Here is a 24,837-nt window from a genome sequence, read left to right as displayed (position 1 = left end):
ATAGTAAAGCTGATATTTCTATCGAAGATTCAAGAATTACAGAAAGTAGATTCAGAGTTGTTAGCAAAGGTTAACCTAGTTAAAAGTGATCAGAAATCTAATTTTTGTATTGGAAATGATGGGTGTTTATATTTTCGAGATCGATTGTGTGTACCACATGATTCGGGGTTAAATAAGAAATTATTGAAAGAAGCTCACAATAGTGCTTACTCGATTCACCCTAGGAGTACTAAAATGTATAACAAATTGAAACAACATTATTGGTGGCTTGGTATGAAGCGTGAAATAACATAATATGTGTCTCGATGCTTAGTTTACTAGCAAGTGAAAGCTAAGCATAAGGTCCTGTTAGGTTTGCTACAACCAATAATGATTCCTGAATAGAAGTGGGAATGACTCACTAAGAATTTTATTTCAGGGTTACCTCTTACTCCAAAAAGAAAAGATGCTATTTGGGTGATTGTGGATAGATTGGCAAAATTAGCTAATTTTATACCTGTTAAAATTGATTACTCGCTGGAAAAGTTGGCTGAGTTATATATTTTTGAAATTGTGAAACTGCATGGTGTGCCGTTGTCAATTATATCAGATCGTGATTCGAGATTTATATCCAGATTTTAGGGTAAGCTGCACGAAGCTTTAGGCTTGAAGTTGAATTTTAACATCGCTTTTCATCGGCAAACTAATGGCTAGCCTAAGCGAATCATTTAGATTTTAGAAGATATGTTGTAGTGTTGTATCATTAAATTTGAAGGCAGCTGGGAAAACTATTTTCCGTTATTTGAATTTGCATATAATAATAGTTATCAAGTGAGCATTAAAATGGCCCCATACGAGGCTTTATATGGGTGTAAATGCAAAAGCCCACTATTTTGGTCTGAGCTAAGTGAAAAGAAGTTAATCAGGGTTGATTTAGTTCGAGAAACTGAAGAAAAAATCAGGATTATTCGAGATAACTTGAAAGCCGCATCCGATCGTTAGAAATCTTACACTGATCTGAAAAGGAAAAATATCAAGTTTTCTATAGGTGAAAAAGTATTTTTGAAAGTCTCGCCCTGGAAGAGAGTGTTACAATTTGGCAGAAAAGGGAAGCTCAATCCTAGATTCATCGGGCCGTATGAAGTTCTTGAAAGAATAGGATCGACAGCGTATCGTTTGGCTCCAGTTCGAAACTTGACAAAATTCATAATGTTTTTCATGTTTCAATGCTTCAACGATACCGATCTGATCCCTCACATATTCTATCTACGGAAGAAATTGAATTACAACATGATTTAACCATTGATGAAGAACCTGTAAGGATTTTGGCTTGAGAAACAAAAAGATTAAGAAATAAATTTGTATCGTTGGTTAAAGTACTATGGCGACGGCATGGAGTCGAAGAAGTGACATGGGAAATAGAGGAAAATATGAAATCTCAATATTCGAACCTTTTCTCTTGTAAGATTTTCGAGGACAAAAATTTAATTAGGAAGGGAGAGTTGTAATATCCCATTTTTCAGTGATGTTGGAAACAGTAGTTTCGAGACCAAAATTTTGACATGTGAAGTCATATTTTACTATTTAATTAAGGTTTATAAAGTTGCATTAGAGTCGTATTAAATTTTGGTGAAGTAATTTTAAGGTTTAATTAGCTAATTGAATAAAAGGTTTAAATTGTGAAAGGTGCAAACCTTAGTAATTAATGAATTAAATTTATTTGATAGTATAATTATAAATTGAATGGGGACTTATTAATTAATTAGTCCATTAGATATGTAAATGGACGATTAGTGGCCTTTTAAAAATGAAATTGTAAGATTATGAGTTAGGGCAAATTGGTAATTTAATAAACGAAATTAAAGTAAAATAATAAAACAACTTGAATGATCATCTTCCTCAAGGGGTGAGCCGAAATTAGAAGAGGAAGAATACCTTTTTATGAAGCTTAGGGTTTGGCCAATTATTTGATGCATGCGTGTGATTTGTATGTTTTTGCGATCGTTACAACTAGGTCCAGCTAACCCATAGCTTCGTTTTTTAAACTGTCAAAGATTTTAGATGTTACCATTGATGAGTTCTTGATGTTCATGATGTTAAATAATAGATTTGAGCTATTAGTTGTTGATTACGAGTATTTTATAAAGTGATTTTTGTTAGTTTTTGAGTAAAGAATTAAATTGATTAAATGTTAGAATTGATAGAGGGTTTTTGTGAATTTAGAATAAATGTGGACTGAATATGGTAGGGTAAGGATTCGACTAGCTTGAGTATTTGGAAAATATTGTTAAATTTGGAAAATTTAAGTTTAGGGATTAAATTGTAAAATATGTAAAAGATTAAGGAAAATGTGTAATTAATGAAAATTTAAAGGTCATGTGTATTGAATTGAAAGTGAATTTAATAGATTATATTTAATTACCATATAGATTAAGATTTGGATAAAAAAGACAATAATCGAGGAAAAGGAAAAATTGCAGAGTAGTCTTTGTGTTTAAACCAGAAGTGCTTTAAAGGTAAGTTCATAGTTATTTTTCATTTTATGTATTTCATTTGTAACTTATATGGTTATGATTTCTTTGTATGTACATGTGAGTATAATTGTTAGGAATGCAAGCATCTTATATATATTCATGGAATTGAAAAATGGAATTGAAATGAATTTTATGAGATTGTAAGGAGTTCTAATATGAATACAAAAATGTTGAAGTGCTTTCATTGCACCCCAATGCCCCTATAAACACTTCAATGTCCCTGTTTGCACAACTGTGCCCCTATAAACACTTCGGTGCCCCTGTAAGCACATTCGTCCCCTTGACTACACTCGGGTGCCCCTGATTGCACACTCGTGCTCTTAATTGCACTCCGATGCCCCTGATTGCACTTTGGTGCCCCTTTTTTACATCTGTGATGCTCCTAAAAGTGAATGAGGATCGTGTATGAGAATTGGGTAATGCTGAACTTGAATAAATGATATGAAGATTTACATGAAGTTGACATATTCATGTTATGATGAGTTCTTGAAAACTTATAAATAAAACAATTAAGAATTTTAGTTATCATGTTATAATATTTAAGTGATTCCTTTACTAAAAGCAAATAAAGTAGAATTTACACTATGATCTTACTAAGCCAATTGAGCTTAACGATTTTTCTCAAGTTATTTTGTAGTTAACAATTGCTGACGGCTCAAAGGATCAACATCAAAGCTCACACTATCCATTTACCCTTGATAGCTTTTATATCTCTTTTTGGGTTGTGGCATATATATAGGTTTTGTTGTAAGAAAGTTAACATAAGAAGTTCGGATGATATGAAAAGTTAATTTAGTATTTGTGAATATGTTATGTGATGTTGGATGATAAATCTTATTAGTATGATTAGAAGATAATAATATGGTTGGTTATGAATGTTGATTGAGTTGTGTTAATGGTCAAAGTATTGGTCTATTGTTGGGTTATAATTGAGGTGCATATTAATGGTACATTGGTTGGAAGTATAGTTTACTAATTTTGATATGTTTTAAGTGTAAAATTTTGGTTGTTTTGGTCATGGGATGGTTTGTGCTTTATGTGTACTTACTGGGAAAGTTTTGGCTTGACTTTTGCTTATTTAAGGAGTCAATTTGGAAGCACACGGGCCGTCGCACGGCCGTGTGTCACACATGGTCACCCTATATAGCCATGTTAGTTTTAGTGTAGGTTTTGCACGGGCTATGACGCGGCCATGTGAAACAAGTTAATGAGTTACACGGGTTAGCACATGGCTTGTTACATGGACATGTGAGCCAAGTTAGAGAGTTACACGGTCTATGACACGGGCTGGGACACGGCCGTGTGTCCCAACTTTGAATGTTCACACAGTCTGATCTTTTTCACACGGCCGTGTGATCCCCGTCTTTCCAAATTTTCAAGTTTATCCAAAACCTTATATTTTGATATAATTTGATCCAAGAATGCCTTCAATCAAATTTTAGGGCCTCGTAAACCTGAATTAAGGCCCATGTGAATAATTATTTTATGAATTATCATATGTTTATGTTTTAAATGAATATTGATCCAAAATAAGATAATTTGTTCCATTTGATTCTGTAACACTTCTATCCTTAATCCAGTGACGAATTCAGGATACGGGTGTTACAAAATCAACCATATCATAAGTGAATCTCCATGTACATATCATTCATCACATACTTATTTTTTCCATTCAAATCATTTGCATTTATCAAATTTACCTTTTCTTAAGATTATGAACAATTATCCAATTGTATACATGCCTTGCCATTAACCTTAACTTACCCATTGAACCATCTAGAATGACGTTGGATACTCGAGAATGCTCAGACAAAGAGTGCCTTTCCATATAATCGTAACCTTTCCTTTTCACTAGTGCTCATACGAGTTGTGAAATGGGCCTGCTCACACGAGCTGTGGGTCGAAATATTAGTTACACGATGCTACTCACATGAGCTGTGGAGAATCCACAACAAATGCAGGACCTCAGCCATCGGTAGGGCATTCAAGACTAGCACCCGAAACATGAAATCCCTAATGACATGCCATTCTATTGGAACAACGGAAATGTGCAAGTGTACACAATCGCAACAAGTAACAAAGTGACAAGTAAATGTCGAGCTATCGTACCCATAGGGACTATGAAAAGAATTATTTATGAATGCTATTTAAAACACTTTGGTGAAGAAAAATATTTTGTTTGAAGATGGTGATTAAAAACTAAGATTTTAAACTAAGTAAACTAAATAAATAAATCTCAAATGCACGATTTCAAAATACGAATTTAATCAAGATGGCATAATTGTGTTAAATTAATTACATTTCCTAAATTAGAATTATTAAACTCATGTTTATATTATTACGAATAAGTTCACGGAAACTCGATAATTTGGTAACTTATGAACATACTCACCTACTAAAATTTATTTATCTCTTGACTATATCCCTATGTCAATTCAACCGATTAAACAAATCTTAATAGGCAAATAAGTTATTGCACATACATACTTATTAAATTAGAATAATCTTTTGTACATATCCCTATGTCAATTCAAACAATTAACTCGATTTAATAAGCATATAAAAGACTATATGAGGTAACAAAGTATCCTTACCTTGAAACAGTTTAATCACAATAATCTTGCAAGTTATGCAAGGCAAATGTATCGTCAGATACCGTTGCTAATCTAACCCTCAGCTACCTTAGATGATTAAACATGCACTGATTAAGTACTGTGTCCATTAATTACAATTTCAATTCGTTTAAATAATTAATTCATTAGTTACCTAAAAATTGTAATGCAAGAATAACTTAGTCATGATTTTACTTAATCAAGCATCTTACTAAGGCCTATAACAAAATAAATCAATTTTAATAATTTAACAAATGAAATGTAATCAACCTAACATGAATTAAATTCAAGCTATATTGATTAAATTAACCATTCCAACAACATAAATATTCATAGATATGTTCAACATAACAACAACAAAAATTAAAAAGATAGGGAACAAGAATCAAATCCGACTTTTTTTTTGGCTTGACTAGTTGCTCGTTCTTTCTACTCTGTTGTCCTCATCAACCATGGCTGCAATGAACACTTAATTACTGCTCCAAATAGTTGATGAATGCCCCTTTCCCAAGAGGAGAAATCAGCAAGAGAGCAAGGGAATTTTGGAATGGAAAAGAAGAGAGAAAGTGAAGAGAAGAGGGGAAAGATGTGAATGCTTGAGGTGTGTTTCTAAAATGACCAGCCTAAGGGGGTTTTTATTGTAACACCCCAAACCTAGCCTAGACTTTATGGTCAATTCTGACGATGTCACAAGGAAAGGGATTTGAAGACAGTATTGTCGAGTTTAAAAACCGTTATTGTAAGTTAGCTTTTATTTAATTTGAAAAAAAACTAGTTGATTTGCTTTAAAACTTGTCTCTTAGCGGAAGCTTTAGTAACCAATTAATTTAGGGAAAATAATTTCTATTTATGAAAAACCTTTGTTTTTTTAGAAAAAAACCGTGTTTTGTAGAGTTGCAGATTAAAATTTTTTTCCATAAAAACAGTATAAAGTCCCAAATTTAAAGCCAACCAGTCCGTAGTCCAGAAGATACATCAAAAACCCCAAATAAGTAATAAATTCTAGACATTAACGGAAAACAGTCTAAAATTTACGTGTGGCCACCGTCGAGACCTCTGTTGCACCAACCCGTCAAGTCTGGGGATTACCTGTACAGATTAAATAGAGAAAGGGTGAGTTTTCACAAACTCAGTGTGTAATCCCTACAGAAAACATGCATACAAGTAATCAACAGAATTCAGTTAGATACAGTCTGGGGCCTGTGTCCATCATAGAATCATTTTGGGCCTTAGCCCATTCAGATACAGTCTTAGAAATACATTAGGGCCTTGGCCCATATCAAATACAAACCATGTGGGGAGTAAATCAACCTAGCGATCCCTACAGACCATGCTATACCGAAATGTGGCACATAATCAGAAGGTTGCAGCTGAGCTGCCATATAACAAGCTTAATAGCCGTTCAGACAGTTCCTCCAAATATCATTAACCCACCCCGATGCAATGCAACATACAAAATATGTCATGCCATTATGCATTTAATAGTACATACATTTAGATATCATAAGTCATGCTCTGTATAGAAATCAGACAGACAAATCACAGATAAGGGGTCTAAGTAAAGCTTACCGACCCTAAAGTAGGTCCACAGTTGACTTGGGCAACCCATGCAACCTTACAGAACTTTTCAAAAAAAATAGGCTCACACGCCCATGTGGCCCACTTGGCCTAAATTTTCCTTGGCCACGTGATCCATTTTTAATGTAACCCGTGCTAGTTAATTATTCATATATTTTTTTCGCTATTTACTTATATGTTCCTTCAAAGCTGTCTACTTGGGTCACTGTTATTAAAGTATTAATAGCTTGAGCTATAGAATTATAAATTAAGATTCACTTGATGTATTTGAAACTAGACTCAAATAACTTTCAACTATAAAATTTTCAGAATTTTTAGTTTAGCCAATAAGTACAGTAAAATTTTCAAACTTACCCCTGTTCTGCTATCTAACAAATTCGTCCCTTCTTTGCTAAAAATTAATTATCTCTTAGTAAAAAGTTTGGATGATGTTTTCATTTGTTTCTATTGAAAATAGGCTCATTAATAATTTAAACAAGTAAATTTGAAGCCTTAATTATTTTTCTCCAATTTGTGATGATTTTACAAAGTCAAAATAGGGGAACCCAAATTCATTCCGACCTTGTCTCACAAAGTTTATTATACTTCATGATTTACAATTTTATTACTTTCACCGTTTCTTCTATGAGAAACTAGACTCAATAAGCTTTAATTCCATATTTTGTTCATCCTCTAATTCGATTTTCACAATTTATGGTGATTTTTCAAAGTTAGCCTATTGCTGCTGTCTAAACAACAAGCAATTTTGACTTTTCGCCGAATCCCATTTTTTACGTTTGGGGTACACACTAGGTTTTGTTTGATGCTAAAACAGTCCCCGAGCACTGAAAAGCCTATAATCGAAATACTAAACATCAATTTAATGGTTTTACAAGGGAATTGAAAACCAAGAACGAACAGAAACCCAACTTACCATTAACGATAACCCTTCGTTTAACTATTGTTAAGATGATAAGATTGAATTCACCAGTTCGAGCCTCCCCCTACGCCCAAATCGCAGAGAAAAAACATTACCACTTTAGTTTCTAAGTGGTTCATGATAGAAATGAAGAGAAACACTTACCGAAACTAAGCGAGCACTAACTGCGTGCGAAAATGAAGGAAAATAAATGGATTAGGGAAAAATCAAGAAGAAGAAAAAGAAAATAACGATGGAAAAACTCAGAGAATTTCGGCAAGAGGAGAGGGAGAAAAATAGACGGCAGAATTTTGTTTGGAAAAGAGAGTCAAAATTTGGTTATAGGAAAAAAATCCCGATAACCCCCACAATCCCTTAATCTTCTCCCATAATTCCCACTACACATCCACTACTCAGAATCCCCTATTACACAACTCTATGCCAAATTTTGAGCAAAAAAAAAATAATACCCTTACCTGCATAGGGATTCAAACACAAGACCTCCACCATAATAACACACCATTTAACCACTAGACCAGTAGACCCATTCTGATATAATTTACTCAATAATCAAATAAAAGCCTACTGAACAAGAGTAAGGCCTAATTCATTCAAAATACCAAAATTTGCCCAAGCGAAGGCTCGAACTTAGGACCTCCCAAACACTCCTAGAGCACATAACCACTAAAGCTGGCAAGTATTTGTGTCATATTTTCATAATAACAAAATTAGGAATTTTGAGGCATTACAACTCTATCCCCTAAAATAAAATTTCGTCCTCGAAATTTTACCTGATCAGAACAGATGAGGATATTGCTAACGCATAGCATCCTCAGGCTCTCACGTAGCCTCCTAAGTGCTATGATTACACCACAGAACCTTCACTAAGGGAATAGAATTTTTCTGAAGGACCTTTACATCATGCTCCAAAATCTGAACCGGCTCCTCCTCGAAGGTCAAGTCTGGCCTAACCTTGATCTCCTTAACAAAAACAACATGCGTGGGATCAGAGTGGTAGCGCCTCAACATCGAGATGTGAAAAACATCATGAATGCGGTCCAACTCCAGAGGTAACTTCAACTGATAAGCGATAGGTCCCACACGTTTCAGAATGTGGTAAGGTCCAATAAGCCGAGGGCTCAGCTTGCCCTTGTGACCGAACCTCAGAACCTTTTTCCATGGCAAGACCCTGAGAAAAACTAAGTCCTCCATAGAATACTCGATCTTACACCTCTTCAAATCCGCATACAATTTTTTCCTATCAGATGCCATTTTCAAACGATCCTGAATCAATCTAACCTTATCCTCTATCTCAGAGATCAACTCAGGACCCAGGACACGTCACTCGCCCAACCCAGTCTAAGTTAAAGGAGTGCGACACTTACAACCATACAGTGCCACGTAAGTTGCCATCTGGATACTAGACTGGTAGCTATTATTGTAGGCAAACTCCGCTAACGGCCAGTACTCCTCCCAAATGCCTCGAAAATCAATAACTCAACATGTCCTCCAGTATCTGAATCACCCTCTCCAACTGACCATCTGTCTGAGGATGGAAAGTAGTACCGAAGTCTAATCTTGAACCTAGAGCCTTATGAAGCTTCTTCCAGAATCGAGACGTGAAACGAGGATCCCGATCAGAAATGACCGAGACAAGTACCCCATGCAGTCTCACTATTTCTAATATGTAGAGCTTAGATAATTTCTAAAGAGAAAAGTCTGTCCTTACCGGGATGAAGTGAGCAGACTTGGTCAATCGATCCACGATGACCTAGACAGAATCCTTCTTAATGGGTGTTAGACGCAACCCACTACGAAGTCCATCGTTACTCGCTCCCATTTCCATAACGGTATCTTAACTGGCTGCAGCAAACATGAAGGTAACTGATGCTCAGCCTTAACCTGTTGACAAGTCAAACAGCGAGTAACGAAGTCGGTAACCTCACGCTTCAACCCTGGCCACCAGTACAATCCCCGAAGATCTCGGTACATCTTGTTCCCGTCGAGATGTATAGTATAGGGACTACCATGCGCCTCTCTCAGAATCGACTGCCTTAAATCCTCATCATTCGGTACACAAATCCGACCGCGAAAAAAAAAGTACCCCATCACTATTTATCCCAAAATCAGTAGCCCCACCATTCTCAACTTGACAAAAATGCAACCTGAGAGACTTATCCCCCAACTGTTTACCTCGATTCTATTCAATCCATGTCGGTTTGACTTGAAGTTCTACCAACAGACTTCCATCGTCGGATAGGCTAAGTAGAGCGAACATCGCTCTCAGATCAGTCATAGCCCTACGACTCAACGCATCAGCCACCATATTGGCCTTGCCGGGATGGTACTCAATGGTACAATCATAATCCTTAAGTAGCTCAACCCATCTACGCTACCTAAGATTTAACTCCTTCTAAGTGAGGAGATACTTGAGGCTCTTATGATCAGTGTAGATAATACACTTCTCAATGTACAGATAATGCCTCCAGATTTTCAATGCAAAGACTACAGCGGCCAACTCCAAAACGTGCGTCGGATAGTTCGCCTCGTGTGTCTTAAGCTGACGAGACACATATGCAACCACGTTACCATCCTGCATCAACACACATCCCAAACTGACATGTGATGCATCACTATAAAGCGTGAACTCCTTTCCAAGTTTAGGCTATACCAAAACAAGAGCCTCAGTCAGTACAATCTTAAGCTTCTTAAAGCTCTCTTGCTATGCATTAGTCTAGGAAAATGGTACACTTTTACGTAACAACTTAGTCAAGGGTGCTACGATCAGTGAAAATCCTTCCATAAACCGTAGATAATAACCTTCTAGCCCAAAAAAGCTGCGGATCTTAGACACATTCTTAGGCTACTTCCAGTCCAATACAACCTCAATTTTTCGAGGATCGACTCAAATCCACTCACCAGACACCACATGACCCAAAAATGTTACTTCACGTAAGCAAAACTCACACTTGCTGTACTTAGCATAGAGCTGCTTTTCCCTCAAAATATGAAGAACAATCCTAAGGTGCTCGTTATGCTCATCCTCAGTCCTCGAATAAACCAATATGTCATCGATGAACACCACTACAAACTGATCTAGGTAGGGTTGAAACACTAGGTTCATCAGATCCATGAAAGTTGCCGGTGCATTAGTCAGTCCAAATGGCATCACTAGGAACTCGTAGTGAATGTAACGAGTCCTAAATGTCCTCTTATGCACATCAGCCTCCTTAACCCTCAACTGAGGATACCCAGAACGCAAGTCAATTTTGGAGAACACAGACGCCCTTGGAACTGGTCAAACAAATCATCAATCTTCGGAAATGGATACTTGTTCCTAATAGTCAACTTATTTAGTTGTCGGTAGTCGATACCCATCCTCATGGATCCATCATTTTTCGTAACAAATAGAACCGGTGCTCACCACGGGGACACACTAGGGCGGATCAACCCACGATCCAATAACTCTTGAATTTGAGCCTTGAGGTCCGTAAGCTCTTTCCGTGCCATTCGATAGGGAGTGATAGGCACTGAAGATGTACTAGGGAGAAGCTCAATCTCAAACTCCACTTCCCAATTCAGAGGTAATCCTAGTAGCTCCTCAAGAAAGACGTCTGGAAAACCCCTCATAGTTCTGATGTCCTTAACAGTAGAGTCCCCAGAAGCGAAAACACTTACGTAGGCCAAATATGCCTCACATCCCTTGCAAACCAGTTTCTTAGCTACCAGTGTAGAGATCACGTTAGCCAAGTAATTCCGACGTTCCCCAATCATAATTACTTCATTACCCCATTCAGTTCTCAATATGCTCTTAGTCGCACAAGTCAAACTGGCACGATGCTTGACCAAACAGTCCATCCCCAATTCCTCAAATGGAAGCTCCATCAAATCACCCAAAAATACCATCCCTTGAACCTCTAAAGGAACATCCCTGTACAGTTTGCTAACTCTAACAGATTGCCCCAGCGGGCTCAGCATAGTCACCTCACTAGAAGTACTTTCAACCGGAATCCCTAGGTTTTTGGAAACAGAACAGGCAACATAGGAATGCGTAGATCCTATATATATCAATGTAGTGTAAGGCACATCAAAAATAAGAAACGTACTCGTGATGACGTCCGTAGCATCTCTATCCTCTCGGTGATGAGCAGAATAAACTAGGGCCGGCTGTCTCACCTCAGCCTGTCTAGCACCTCTGTCCACGACTCACACCATTACCATCCTTAGCCTGACCACAGCCCCTAGACGGCTGTTGAACTACCCTCGGTGGCTGTTCAGTACCAGAACCCATAGCTTGCACCTGATCAGCCCTCAGTGAACACTCTCGAACATGGAGCACAGTAGACCCACATCTTAAACAAGCCTTAGTCGTCCTCCAACATTCGCCCAGATGGCGTCTTCCATAATGCCCACAAAGCGTGATCCTAGTAGGTGCAATAGGGGCCCCAACTCTAATTGGCCCACCATATCTAACCTTTTTCTTAGGCCTCATCGCAGAACTCAAGGGCTCTGAATCCCTCTTATTCTTGCCTCTCTCCTTATCCCGATTTTGGCGCTCAGTGCGTTTCACCTCCTCGGTGATCTTCGCCTTTTCTACCATTGTTGAAAAGTCAATCTCCCTTTGTGGAGCTATTAGAACTCTCAAACTACCCCTGAGTCCATCCTCATAGCGGACATAATGCTTATGTTCAGTCACCACCATGCCTCACTCATATCGGCTCAATCTCAGAAACTCAGCCTCATACTTGGCCACTGAACGATCCCCTTGCGTGAGATTCAGAAACTCTCATCTTCTAGAGTCAACGTAGCTTGCCCTCACATATTTACCTTGAAAAGAAAACTTATAGAAATCCCAAGTTATTCGTTCAGGCTGAGTGCCCTCCTTAACGGTCAGCCACCATTGGTATGCTTCATCGCGAAGTAAGGAAACAACCCTTTTCAATTTCTGTTCAGGGGTAAAGTCCAAATCGTCCATGATTCTTACAGTGGCCTCCATCCATTAATCAGCCATGCTAGGGGCGACTCTAGTTACACCCCTGAATAGCCTAACCCCATTGGACCAGAGTCGTTCTGTAACTGACCCTCGGCCCCCAGATCTAGTGTTGGGCCCAGCAACCCTCTCTAATATCCTCAGCATAGCCTGGCACAAGGCGTCGTCCACGGTCATGCAATCATGAGACTTAGTCTCTGTAGCAGGTGAAACCGGTGTCTCGCTCATATCCAGATTCGACATGTTGCCTAACGACGAGGGCTCAGCTCAATCCCTTCTACGGCCTCTACCTCGGCCTCTAGTACCCCATCTGTGGATACCTCGTACAATCATCGTAGAATTCGTAGCTTATATGTTTTAACAGTTTTATGAATCAGTTACAGTTTCGATATCTATTAGTAGATATTTTATGCAAAACAATATCAGAAGTTTAGAGTTTGCTATCACAAATCGCAGTCTTACTACAGTTTTCAGTTTCGCTACTGTTTTTAGTATACACTATCTACAGTGTTCTCAGTACAGTGTACTACCTATAGTAATTTCAGAATATGCTACTCATATTTTTAAAAACTTATCAGAGTTTGTAGAAAACTTACAGAATCGGCACCGGAGACTCATTGTACCAAATACTCAGTCAAAAATATTTTAAACCATTTAAAAATCATATCTTTAAAACCAAGTTTTAAAACCCAAATCCACAACCAAGTTTTGCAACCTGGCTCTGATACCACTAAATGTAACACCCCAAACTCGGCCTAGATGTTATGGTCGAATCTGGCGATGTCACATAGAAAGGGATTTGAAGACAAGATTGTCGAGTTTAAAAACCGTTGCAGTAAGTTAGCTTTTATTTAATTTGAAAAGAACTAGTTGATTTGCTTTAAAACTTGTCTCTTAGCAAAAGCTTTTGTAACCAATTAATTTAGGGAAAATTGTTTCTATTTACGAAAAACCTTAGTTTTTTTAGAAAAAAATAGTGTTGTGGAGTTGCAATTTTAAAAAAAATTCCATAAAAACAATATAAAGTCCCAAATTTAAAGCCAACCAGTCCATAGTTTAGAAGGTACATCAAAAACCCCCAAATAAGTCTAAAATTTACGTGTCGCCACCGTCGAGACCTCTGTTGCACCAACCCGTTAAGTCTAGGGATTACCTGTACAAGTTAAATTGAGAAAGGGTGAGCTTTCACAAACTTAGTGTGTAATCCCTACAGAAAACATGCATACAGATAATCAAAAGAATTCAGTTAGATACAGTCTGGGGCCTGTGTCCATCACAGAATCAGTTTGGGCCTTAGCCCATTCAGATACAGTCTCAGAAATACATTTGGCCCATATGAAATAGAGAATGCATATACGGTAAATCAAAATCCTACCCACCAGCCTCTATAGATCATCTCCATCCAACCCTACACACCATTTAGGGAGTAAATCAATCTAGCGATCCCTACACACCATGCTGTACCGAAATGTGGCACATAATCAGAAGGTTTGCAGCTGAGCTGCCAGATAACAGGCTTAATAGTCTTTTAGACACTTCCTCCAAATATTATCAACCCACCCCGATACAATGCAACATACAAAATATGTCATGTCATTATGCAATTAATAGTACATACATTTAGATATCATAAGTCATGCTCGGTATAGAAATTAGACAGACATATCACACATATAGGGGTCTAAGTAAAGCTTACCAACCTTACAGTAGGTCCACAGTCGACTTGGGTGACCCGTGCAACCTTATAGAAATTTTCAGAAAAATGAGCTCACACGCCCATGTGGCCCACTCGGCCCAAATTGGCCTTGGCCATGTGGCCCATTTTTAATGTAACCCGTGCTAGTTAATTATTCATATATGTTTTCACTGTTTACTTATATATTCCTTCAAAGCTGTCTGCTTGATGTCTGAATTCTGAATTAAGATCCTCTTGATGTCTTTGAAACTAGACTCAAATACCTTTCAACTATAAAATTTTCAAAATTTTTGGTTTAGCCAATAAGTAGAGTAAAATCTTCAAACTTACCCCTGGTCTGCTGTCTGACAGCTTCGTCCCTTCTTTGCTAAAAATTAATTATCACTTAGTAAAAAATTTGGATGATGTTTCTATTTGTTTCTATTGAAAATAGACTCATTTATAATGAAACGTGTAAATTTTAACCACTAATTATTTTTCTGAAATTTTTGATGATTTTCCAAAGTCAGAACAGGGGAACCCAAATTCATTCTGACCTTGTCTCACAAAGCTTATTATACCTCATTATTTACAATTCTATTACTTACACCATTTCTTCTATGAGAAACTACACTCAACAAGATTTAATTCTATATTTTTTCATTCTCTAATTCGGTTTCCATAATTTATGGTGATTTTTCAAAGTTAGCCTACTGCTGCTGTCCAAACAGCAAGCAATTTCGACTTTTCGCTGAATCCCTTTTTTTTTGCGTTTCGGGTACACACTTGGTTTTATTTGATACTAAAATAGTCTTTGAGAACTCTGAAACCTATAATCAAGATACTCAACATCAATTTAACAGATTTACAAGTGATAACCATCTGTTTAACTCTAAGAACGAACAGAAACCTAACTTACCACCAACGATAACCCTCTGTTTAACTATTGTTAGGACGAGAAAACTAAATTCACCAGTCTGAGCCTCCCCCAAGCCCAAATTGTAGAGAAAAAAACATTATCACTTCAGTCGCTAAGAGATTTATGACAAAAACGAAGATAAACACTTACCGAAACTAAGCGAGCATTAACTGCGTGCAAAAATGAAGGAAAATAAATGGATTAGGGAAAAATCAAGAAAAAGAAAAAGAAAAGAAAGATGGAAAAACTCAAAGAATTTTGGCAAGAGGAGAGGGAGAAGAATAGAAAAAAAAATTTTGGAAAAGAGAGTCAAATTCGGTTATGGGAAAAAAATAAAATCTAATTCTGATAACCCTCAAAATCCCTTAATCTTCTCCCATAATTCCCACTACACATACACTTCTCAGAATCCCCCTATTACACAACTCTATCCCGAAATCTAAGCAAAAAAAGAATACCCTTGCCTGCATAGGGATTCGAACACAAGACCTCCACCATAATAACACACCATTTAACCACCAGACCAGCAGACCCATTCTAATGTAATTTACCCAACAACCAAATAAAAGCCTACTGAACAAGAGTAAGGCCTAATTCATTCAAAATACCAAAATTTTCCCAAGAAAAGGCTCGATCTTGGGACCTCCCAAACACTCCCAGAACACAAAACCACTAAAGCTAACAAATACTTGTGTCATATTTTCACAATAACGAAATTAGAAATTTTGGGGCGTTACATTTATAGCTGAGGAGGGCTACTAAAAAGAACTAAAATTATCAGCCAAAGAACCCTCCCTTGGCCGACCACACATGTGGCAAGATTGATAGTTTCAACTTTGCTAATTTAGGCTTGGGGCAAATCTATAAAGCCACCAATTGTGGAGGGGTTTGAATGCAACTTGAACAAGTCTTCAAGGGCCTTTTTGCAAGCTTAAATAATCAGCTAATAAGCTAATTTGGGTAAGCTCTTGGGATGGCTTTTGGGCTATCCATTTCTTGGTCGGTTCGGTTCACTCGGTTTAGTTCAACTAGGCCACTTTCTCAAATTTAATTAATAATAATTTATTAACCCAAATTAAATTGGATATAAATTAAAATTAATTATATTATGAATTAATACATATAATTTTTGACCATCTTAGGCTAAAATTTAGTTCACCTCAATACTTCAAATTGCTTCTCGGTTTTGTGGTTCTAGTAGTGTCTGTCGAGCCATTTTTCGCCCTTTGTGCAAATCTGTCGAAAATAACCAAAATTCATCAAAATTAATTATAAAATTAACTAAACTTCAACATGTTCATATTTTAAGTGCACTTTAATTATTTTGTAAAAATTAATTATTTTTTCGACAATAATTTTATCGAAACTGTATGATTTTAAGTTAAAAAGGGTATGTGAAAATGTGTAAGTTTTTGTGGTTCCACACCCCAAACTTAATTCATTGCTCGTCCCGAGTAATGCACAAATTAAAAAGAATTACTTAGAAAACACCTTTGAAAAATTCCTTCAGAATAACATTCTTCCCAGAATTATGAATTTAATATACTTATGCTCAAAAACAAGAAATTTGATAGTTATGCTACTTAAGTATACATATCGTTCAAATTGATCTCAACAACTATTATGATAGCAAAATTAGACTAAATGCTTCCTTAACAAAAACATGTTAACCCTTACCAATTTTATTTTATTTCCTTATTCAAGATTAAGCTGCAATCATTAAGTTTAACTTATGCCTTCATATGTTGAACATAGCAATTTCTCTCCACTAATGTAGGTAGCATAGAAAACTTGAATCAATAGGTCTTTAAAAAGGTTGTAACGTAGCTAGGCTAGAGGTAGGCAAAAGATAAATAAATTTAAGCTTTTAAACCCTAGACTCAGCATCAATCGAACCTTTGGAATAGTTTCCTTCAATACACCATCTTACTTTTCTTTCACATGCTCCTTTATACATCTATTTTCTTTCAAGTACACGTGCTCTCTTTTTTTTAACACAAATTACTATATGTACTACAATTTTTAGAGCATTTGATACTTCTTTCAACTTCCCCAAACTTATTTTCAAAGAATATTCTGAATAGCAATGAGTCTAGTGTTTGAAACAATTTAAAGATAATTAAGAGATAAGTGATGGCTAAATATTGCAAGGGTTCAAATACTTAGGCCATATAATCTCAAAGTTGGGTTTCAAAGGATAAAATTTCATCAAGGTTGGCTTGAAAGGCTCAAACGGTCCAAACAAGAGTTGCTTAAATAATTTTCAACATTCCATGCTTCCTAGGATTTCGCCTCAAGAAACTACTAAGTGAATTCTAGAGACTTAAACTTTCATACATTCCTACCTTTCTTAAGGAACTAAAAATTTTATGATACGATTTGAATGCTTTATTAAAAATACATTTATATCATTATTCAGCTAACATAACAATTTATTGAAATAATAGAACTTTATTTATATTGAACTATTTATTCTGAGTGGAAATAATTTCAATTTTTCGGTCCCCCTACTTATAATGAACAATGCCCTCATTGTTTAAAGTGAATAGATACTATACACCAGGTAGGATTCTAGAAAAGAGGAGGTGAGCCAATTTGACTGCTTAAGTATCAAGCTCTTTCTAAATCCAATCCTAGACATGTATATATCTATTGCCACACTTTATACTTCGCGACTTGTTCAATTTTATTAATGATTTCCATCTCTTGTTTTATTATGCAAAAATTCCTAATTAACTTTATCCTAAAATAACATAAGAACATAAATAAAATAAAGTCGAGATCCCCCATTTATTTATTTGCAGATACTTCCGAATTCGACTCATCTTTTGCTCCATCATTATTGTTTTTGCATGAATTGCTTCGCTCATTTTTTGATAATGAGATCCATGGTTCAAATATGTAATCTGGAGACTCAGGCACAAAAATAAATGGGTCATTGTAAATTTTCGTAAGAGCACTTCTCATCGACTCATCCCTTATTTTTGAGTATTTCCAGTAAGCTTATTACTGCCACTGCATATACTGCATTATGTCCATCAACTTTGATAGCTTATCTCGAAGATCTGAGCAAGGCGGTTGAGCTCTAAACATTGAATTCTTGATATCAGGTTCAGCTTCTGGTTCCATTGGTTCCACCTTATCAGGGACTTCAGCTGATTGCATTGGCTTGATCTTTGTGGGATCTTCTTCTTCTTCTTTTTTGGGATCCTCACTTTCTTCAACTCGTTGCTGTAGAACAAAGTCTCTAGCTATTCGATAGAGGTCTTAATCTGTGATTGTGCCCTGGCTATAGCCTATCTTCTTAATGTTTGCAAGAATTTTAGCTTTCAAGCACATAATTGTTATCGTAAAGGGAAAGTAAGCTCGGCCAGAATGTGAACGTCTAACGGTACAATTCCGCATTTCCCTCAGGATGATTTTCCCACATCAATGGTCTTCCTTGTTAAAATCAACTATAATAAGACCATTCGCTCTAATGAGATTGTAGTCCCATGTGAGCTAGGTAAAAGGCTGAATCGGATGAAGTAGAACCATACCTTTGTGAGTGGTGTCAAATATTCCCTTCGACAAGTGTGGACACCTTGCTTTGACACAATACACTTAGAACCTGGAACTGTAAGTTCCTCGAGAATTTCTTGCAAATTTTCAGACTCTATATTGCTCATCAAGGAGGAATATTCGTCGTTTTCGAAATCAAGCAATTCAAAAAACTCATTAATAGCATTAGAAGTTATTGGTACCTTGATTCCCCGAACTGGAACTTCCATCAACTTGCTTGAGGTTAAATTCGCATAGAATTCACACATTAACTCCTTATCCACACTAGGTCTCTTCTCACAAAACAACTCCCAATTAAGAGTTTCAACAACCTGACTAATACGCGCCATAAAACCAATATAGTTGCTTTCTTTCAATGTGAAACCTTTCTCTAGATGCATCTGTTGGTTCTTGAAGATACTCCTGTATCTTGCTTTGGCTTCTTCATAGTGGAACTTGTTTTGTGATTCGTCAATTTGGGCAGATGCACGAGTTCTCTTGCGAGGCATGATTAACCTGATCATAAGGTGGTAACAATTATTTGCTCAAAAATTTAATTAATATACAATATTAATAATTCAATAAATTGAAAAATTAGATAATAAAATTAAAATTTAGCAGAAAAATTGGTCTTACCACCTTTTTTTTAAAAATTAAGAGCTATTAAGAAAAATAATTTTGAATCAAAAGATGACATATTAAAATAGGTTGAGGGGTTTTTGGCTAAGGATGGGTGAAAGGGTGGTGCGCCGCTCCGGTATGCAAGGCAGCAACGTGCAGCAGGGGATGGATGTGAGAAGCGCGCGGATTGTTGAGTAGGCCTAGTGTGGGCGTGCGCTGGGTGCTGCTGACCGATTAGCTGGGCGATGCTGTGGCTAGGGAATTGTTAGGAGGTTTTGACACTTAAAGATTTTGGTGTTTTTGGAGGGAATGGTGTATGAATGAAAAAAAAATAAGAATAGATGGGTGGAATTTATAGTGAAAGGAGTAGGAGCTAGAGTAGAATTCTTAAAAGTTCTAAGTTCTAATTCTACTTAAAGTAAATAACAATTAATAATTAATATAATGCATATTAAATTATTATTTGCTATTAATTTTTTAAGATAAAAAATTATCGAATAAAATATGATTAAATTAAAACTAATCCTAACTCTAAATAAAGCTGATAATAATTAATATATATTATAATGGATATAATTATATATTAATAATTGTCATCTTTTTTTTTCTTTTTTTATTGAACTAAAAACATTTATTCTAAATGCTTTTTGAAAATATTTACAAAACGAGGCATCTAATTTTTAATATTTACAAAAAGAGAAACCAAATTTTTAAAAATAATTCAATTAAGTTTTTAGACTTAATGAAAATTCAAAATTGAGTTGCAACATAAAACTTAGATCAAAATTGGCCCTTTTATTTGAAAAATTAAAAATTTATTTTGTCATTTAGGGAATAATTTCTTGGGAAATTATGTTAAAATCAATTCCCAGGAAATATTAGAGAGGTCATAAGCGGTCCCACTTAAGTTCCAATCTCCTAGACAAAATTTATTTAAACATACTAATCCTGAAAATACACCCTAAATCATTTATTCAAACAGAAGAACAAGAAAAATTAAATATCTGATAAAATGAACGAGATTTAATTCCGTTCAATTTTATCTCCCCAGTAATGTTTCAAGCGTTGAGCATTAACTAAAAAATTACCTCCCTTACCTTGAAGTTCAACAACTCTGTATGGATAGACTCAATGAATCATAAATGGACCAAACCAACGTGGTTTTAACTTACCTGGAAAGAACCTTAATATGGAATTGAATAACATGATTTGCTGACTTGCTTCAAATTCTCGAACTCGAATGTGCTTGTCATGCCATTTCTTGAGTCTCTCTTTAAGTAATTTGGCATTCTCGTATAAAGACTCAGAATTCTTCTAACTTGTTAATCTGAAGCATCCGTTTCTCTTTGGCACTTTTAAAATCCAAGTTGAGTCCTTGGAGAGCCTAGTAAGCTTTGTGTTCTAACTCCAAGAGAAGATGGAAGGCTTTCCCAAAGACTAAACTATAGGGTGACATCCCTAAAAATGTCTTGTATGCTGTCCTATAAGCCCATAAAGCATCATCCAGTCTTTTGGACCAATCTCGTCGGTTCTGGCAAACTACCTTCTCAAGTATGTCTTTGATCTTCTTGTTTGCCAGTTCAGCTTGCCCATTCATCTACGGATGGTAAGCTGTAGCGACCTTGTGTTTCACTCCATGTTTATCTAATAACCATTTCAACCACTTGTTCACAAAATCGACCCTTCATCACTGATGATGGCTCTTGGGGTTCCAAACCTTGTGAACGCATGTTTCTACAAAAACTTCATTACAACCTTAGCATCGTTTGTCGCATAAGCCTCTGCCTCAACCCACATAGACACATAGTCTACTGCTACTAATATGTACTTGTGACCAAAACTATATAGATAACAGAGCTTGGTTAGAGTTGTTATGCAACCTACAATTTAATCGGGTTAGGATCTAAATTGAGCATGCACATTTCAATTATGCGTCCATTAGCCGTCGTCTGGTTAGGATCACTCAGCTAATTTAGGTTCATTTCAATCACGTATGAACGAAATACAAACTTGATTTTAATTGAAAACACGATCGATTGAGGCAAAAAATTATAAGCATGAATCAAATAAATATTATTTAATCCAAATAATCATCCTAGCTTAAATAAAATTAAGCTATCATTGTTGTAAACAAGAACAAAGAACACATAGCAAAATTTTTTATATTAAATTAAAGAAAATAAAGATTAAACCCAATTCAGAGTGGTTGTCGCCCAAGACTCTGACTGACAAGGCTCTTTCGCTTCTTTGCTTTGCTCCTTTGCTGATGGCTCTCCAAGGTGGTTGACCAAGGGTTATTTAAGAGGCTTAATTGCTAAAATCCTTATGCAAGGATGATGAATGGGAAAGATAGTTAAAAGAGTTGAGAGAATGATGAATGAGTGAGAGATGATGGGATGAGGGATGATTAAAAAAGTGAGAAATGAGCTCTTATTTATAAGTGAGGCAAGGGAGCTAATTTGCTAAAAATAGGAGTGTCCATCCTTTGAAACTTCCTCCAAGAGTGGCCAGCCATGAATTGAGGAAAGGTGGCTGATTTTTCCTTGATTTTTGGTCAATTTGAGTGCCACAACAATTCAGGACTAAGACTCGGTCATCAGCAAATCTTCGGGAAAATCTCCGATTTCTTTAACTCTTCAAGGACTTTGTATAATTAAACCAAAAAATGGTTTATGACATCTATGTGCAACTGAAAATTGGGTTGACTTGGACCCCAATTTGGGCGGTTTTGCAATTAGAAGAAAACTCTCAGACTTTCCAAAAATAGTAGATAGTTTAGAGGACCAAATAATATAATTTAACCACTTTAATTAATCAATTTACTTAATTAATTAAAACCTAATTTATTAATGAAATATTAAAAATGAAATATTAAATATAAATTTATATTTTATTATTTAATTTTATCATGCATGACCCACTTTATAGCTTAAAAATATAATATGCTCAAATTAATATAAAATAAGCCATTTTATGCATGAAAACTATATAATAAAGTATAAAATCACATTTTAATAATTTTTATGTCCTAATTTCATATTTTCGCATATTTCATTAATTTATTAAATAATTAATTAGTTTTAACAATAAACTTAAGTAAAAAGGTGATGAATTATATAGGAAAAATCCTATATATTTTTCAGTTTACACACCCCCAAACTTAAATCATTGCTCGTCCCGAGTAATGTTCATGCACAACACAAGGTCTTGCTAAGGTAAATTTTACTAAGAGCGTAAGTAGCATCAATCTTCCTCTCATAATCATGCATCAATAAATTCATGCTTATAGATATTTTTTATTAACAAGTAACTCATATACAAACATTTTGAAAATTTTATTCTAAGTTTCAAGATATGCCAACATGAATCATAGTTTGCATGTATGTCACAGCCATAGGTAATATTCTTCATTCAACACAATTTCTCATAAATCAAGCAAAACAATCATAAGGCTTATTTATGATCTTCATATGTTGAACTTAATACTTCCTTTCCACTAATGTAGGTGACATAATCATCAAATCGGTAGGTCTTTTATATGGTTGTAATAGGGATCGGTTAAAGGTGGGGATTTTAAGAGATGGGACATTTCGGTTTCAAAATCTTAACCTTTAACTTATCTTGGATTTCTTGAAATTCAACTTTTTTCTTTAAGTGAACCTTTGGAACACCCCCAAACTTATTTTGAACTCAAGCTCATAAATTTTCTTTTTGGAGATGAGCAAATTTTTCTCCACTCTTTTTTTGTCTTTGTTGTTGTTGTTGTTGTTTTTTTTAAGCATGAACACATACATCTTTATGAAAATTTCCTTAAATGTTGATTCCCAAGAAAACTTTAGTTAAGATACGTGCACAAAATTAGGATAATTTTAAAAAGATGATAACTGGCTTATAATGTAGGTTTATTACAATGAACATACCTTTAAGCTCAAAATTATAGTTCCAAGGGTCTAATATCATAAGGTGGGATTGAAAAGGCTCAAACGATCCACAGAGATATGGTGCCTATATCATTTTAAATTTTTATGTCCCTTAGGATTTCACCTCAAGAAAGTTACTAAGTCAATTCTAAAGATATAAACCTTCATGCATGTCTAATCTCAAGAGAAACTAAGTTTTCATGGCAAACGTTACCTAAGACTAAGATCATAAAAACATTCAATTTTTCATGATAACATACAATCACTCAGATAAAATCATCATTCATGCTTGCATACAATCTATCTTATTAAAAAGAATTTCACTAAACATTCATTTATTAAGACATACTTATGAAAGAATGATTTGAAACATACTTGAAAATTTTAAAAATTTGAGCAATTTGCCTTACCCCCTTTAAAAAGAAGCAATGTCCTCATTGTGAGAATAAAGTAATGAATGAAAATTGAACACCAGGTAGAGTTGTAAAGAAAGAGAGGTGAGTCATTAAGACTGCTTAAATACCAAGTCTTTCCTAATAACCCAATCCTAGACATGTTCATTCCCATTGCCACATCACTTAATATTTTTCTTTCTAAAGAAGTATTTATTCATGCTTGCTATATTTTATTTTGGAAAAATTAAATCCTAATTACTAAAGAAATAAATTCCTAAAGACCTAAAAATAATTAAATAAATAACAAGGCAAGAATCTCCCCTTTTATTTTTCTGACTTATTCCCCTTGTCTTTTTTAGCTCCATCTTCACTTGCATCGCTAGTCTCTTTCGTCCATGTCTCAAAGATAGCATCTGGGAACTCAGGAACAAAAGTATTAGAGATATTCTTAAAAGTATTTCGATTTGAATCATCTCTAATTTTTGCATATTTTCAGTAAGTTTGTTGTTGATTGTACATGAACTTGCACATATCAATCAAAATTGACAACTCTGATTCCCTTGAAGTACTTGCAGAAGTCGGCATGGGAATTGTATATTCAGGTTCAACAATTAGCTTGACTGGTTCTTCTTCTAGCTCAACCCTAGGTTCAGGGTTTTCAGCTCCTTCAGCTGGTTAGGACTATTCGGTTCCTTATTAGATTCTTCTTCTTCAGTGTCTGTAACTGAATCAGCTTCAGTTTCAGTTTTATTTGTTGACTCTTAGGTTTCTGGCTCAGTTGGTTCCTCTTGCTCACCTTGGTTCAACTCATGCACTCTTTCTACCAACCTTTCAAGATCATGACTTGTAATACACCCTTGAACATACTGCCCTTTCAGATTTGCTTGTGTTTTAACACGGGCGCTTAAGCAAAGTGAAGTGATTAATGATGCGAAATAAGCACTTCCTGCCTTCTTTTTAGCACAATCATGAATCTCATTGAGGATAATTTTCCCAACATTAATGGATTTTTCTGTCAAGATTGCATATAATAAGAGCATCCATTCCATCGAGACGGTGGAACTGTGTGAGATAGGCATAAAACTGTAGCGAACAAAATAAAACCATACCTTTGCTACTGGTTTTAAGTATTCTCTTCGACAAGAATGGCTCCCATACTTTCTTATAATGCATTGA

The 24,837-nt window shown here is 35.6% G+C and overlaps 1 protein-coding gene across 1 annotated transcript; it reads right to left on the bottom strand.

Moving 5' to 3' along the window:
* Window positions 1-9,427: 9,427 nt before the first annotated feature.
* On the bottom strand, window positions 9,428-12,303 carry LOC107942067 (uncharacterized). The gene is made up of 3 exons (XM_016875713.1): window positions 11,820-12,303; window positions 11,068-11,659; window positions 9,428-9,503 (listed from the first exon to the last, which is right to left on the bottom strand). The coding sequence occupies exons 1-3, from the start codon at window positions 12,301-12,303 to the stop codon at window positions 9,428-9,430; spliced, it is 1,152 nt and encodes a 383-aa protein (XP_016731202.1).
* Between the last annotated feature and the right edge of the window lie 12,534 nt (window positions 12,304-24,837).

Source organism: Gossypium hirsutum, chromosome D12 (assembly GCF_007990345.1).
Source record: "Gossypium hirsutum isolate 1008001.06 chromosome D12, Gossypium_hirsutum_v2.1, whole genome shotgun sequence".
NCBI classification, from domain to species: domain Eukaryota; kingdom Viridiplantae; phylum Streptophyta; class Magnoliopsida; order Malvales; family Malvaceae; genus Gossypium; species Gossypium hirsutum.
The sequence above is the reverse complement of the archived record's forward strand: the minus strand, read 5'-3'. Positions and strand labels throughout refer to the sequence as shown.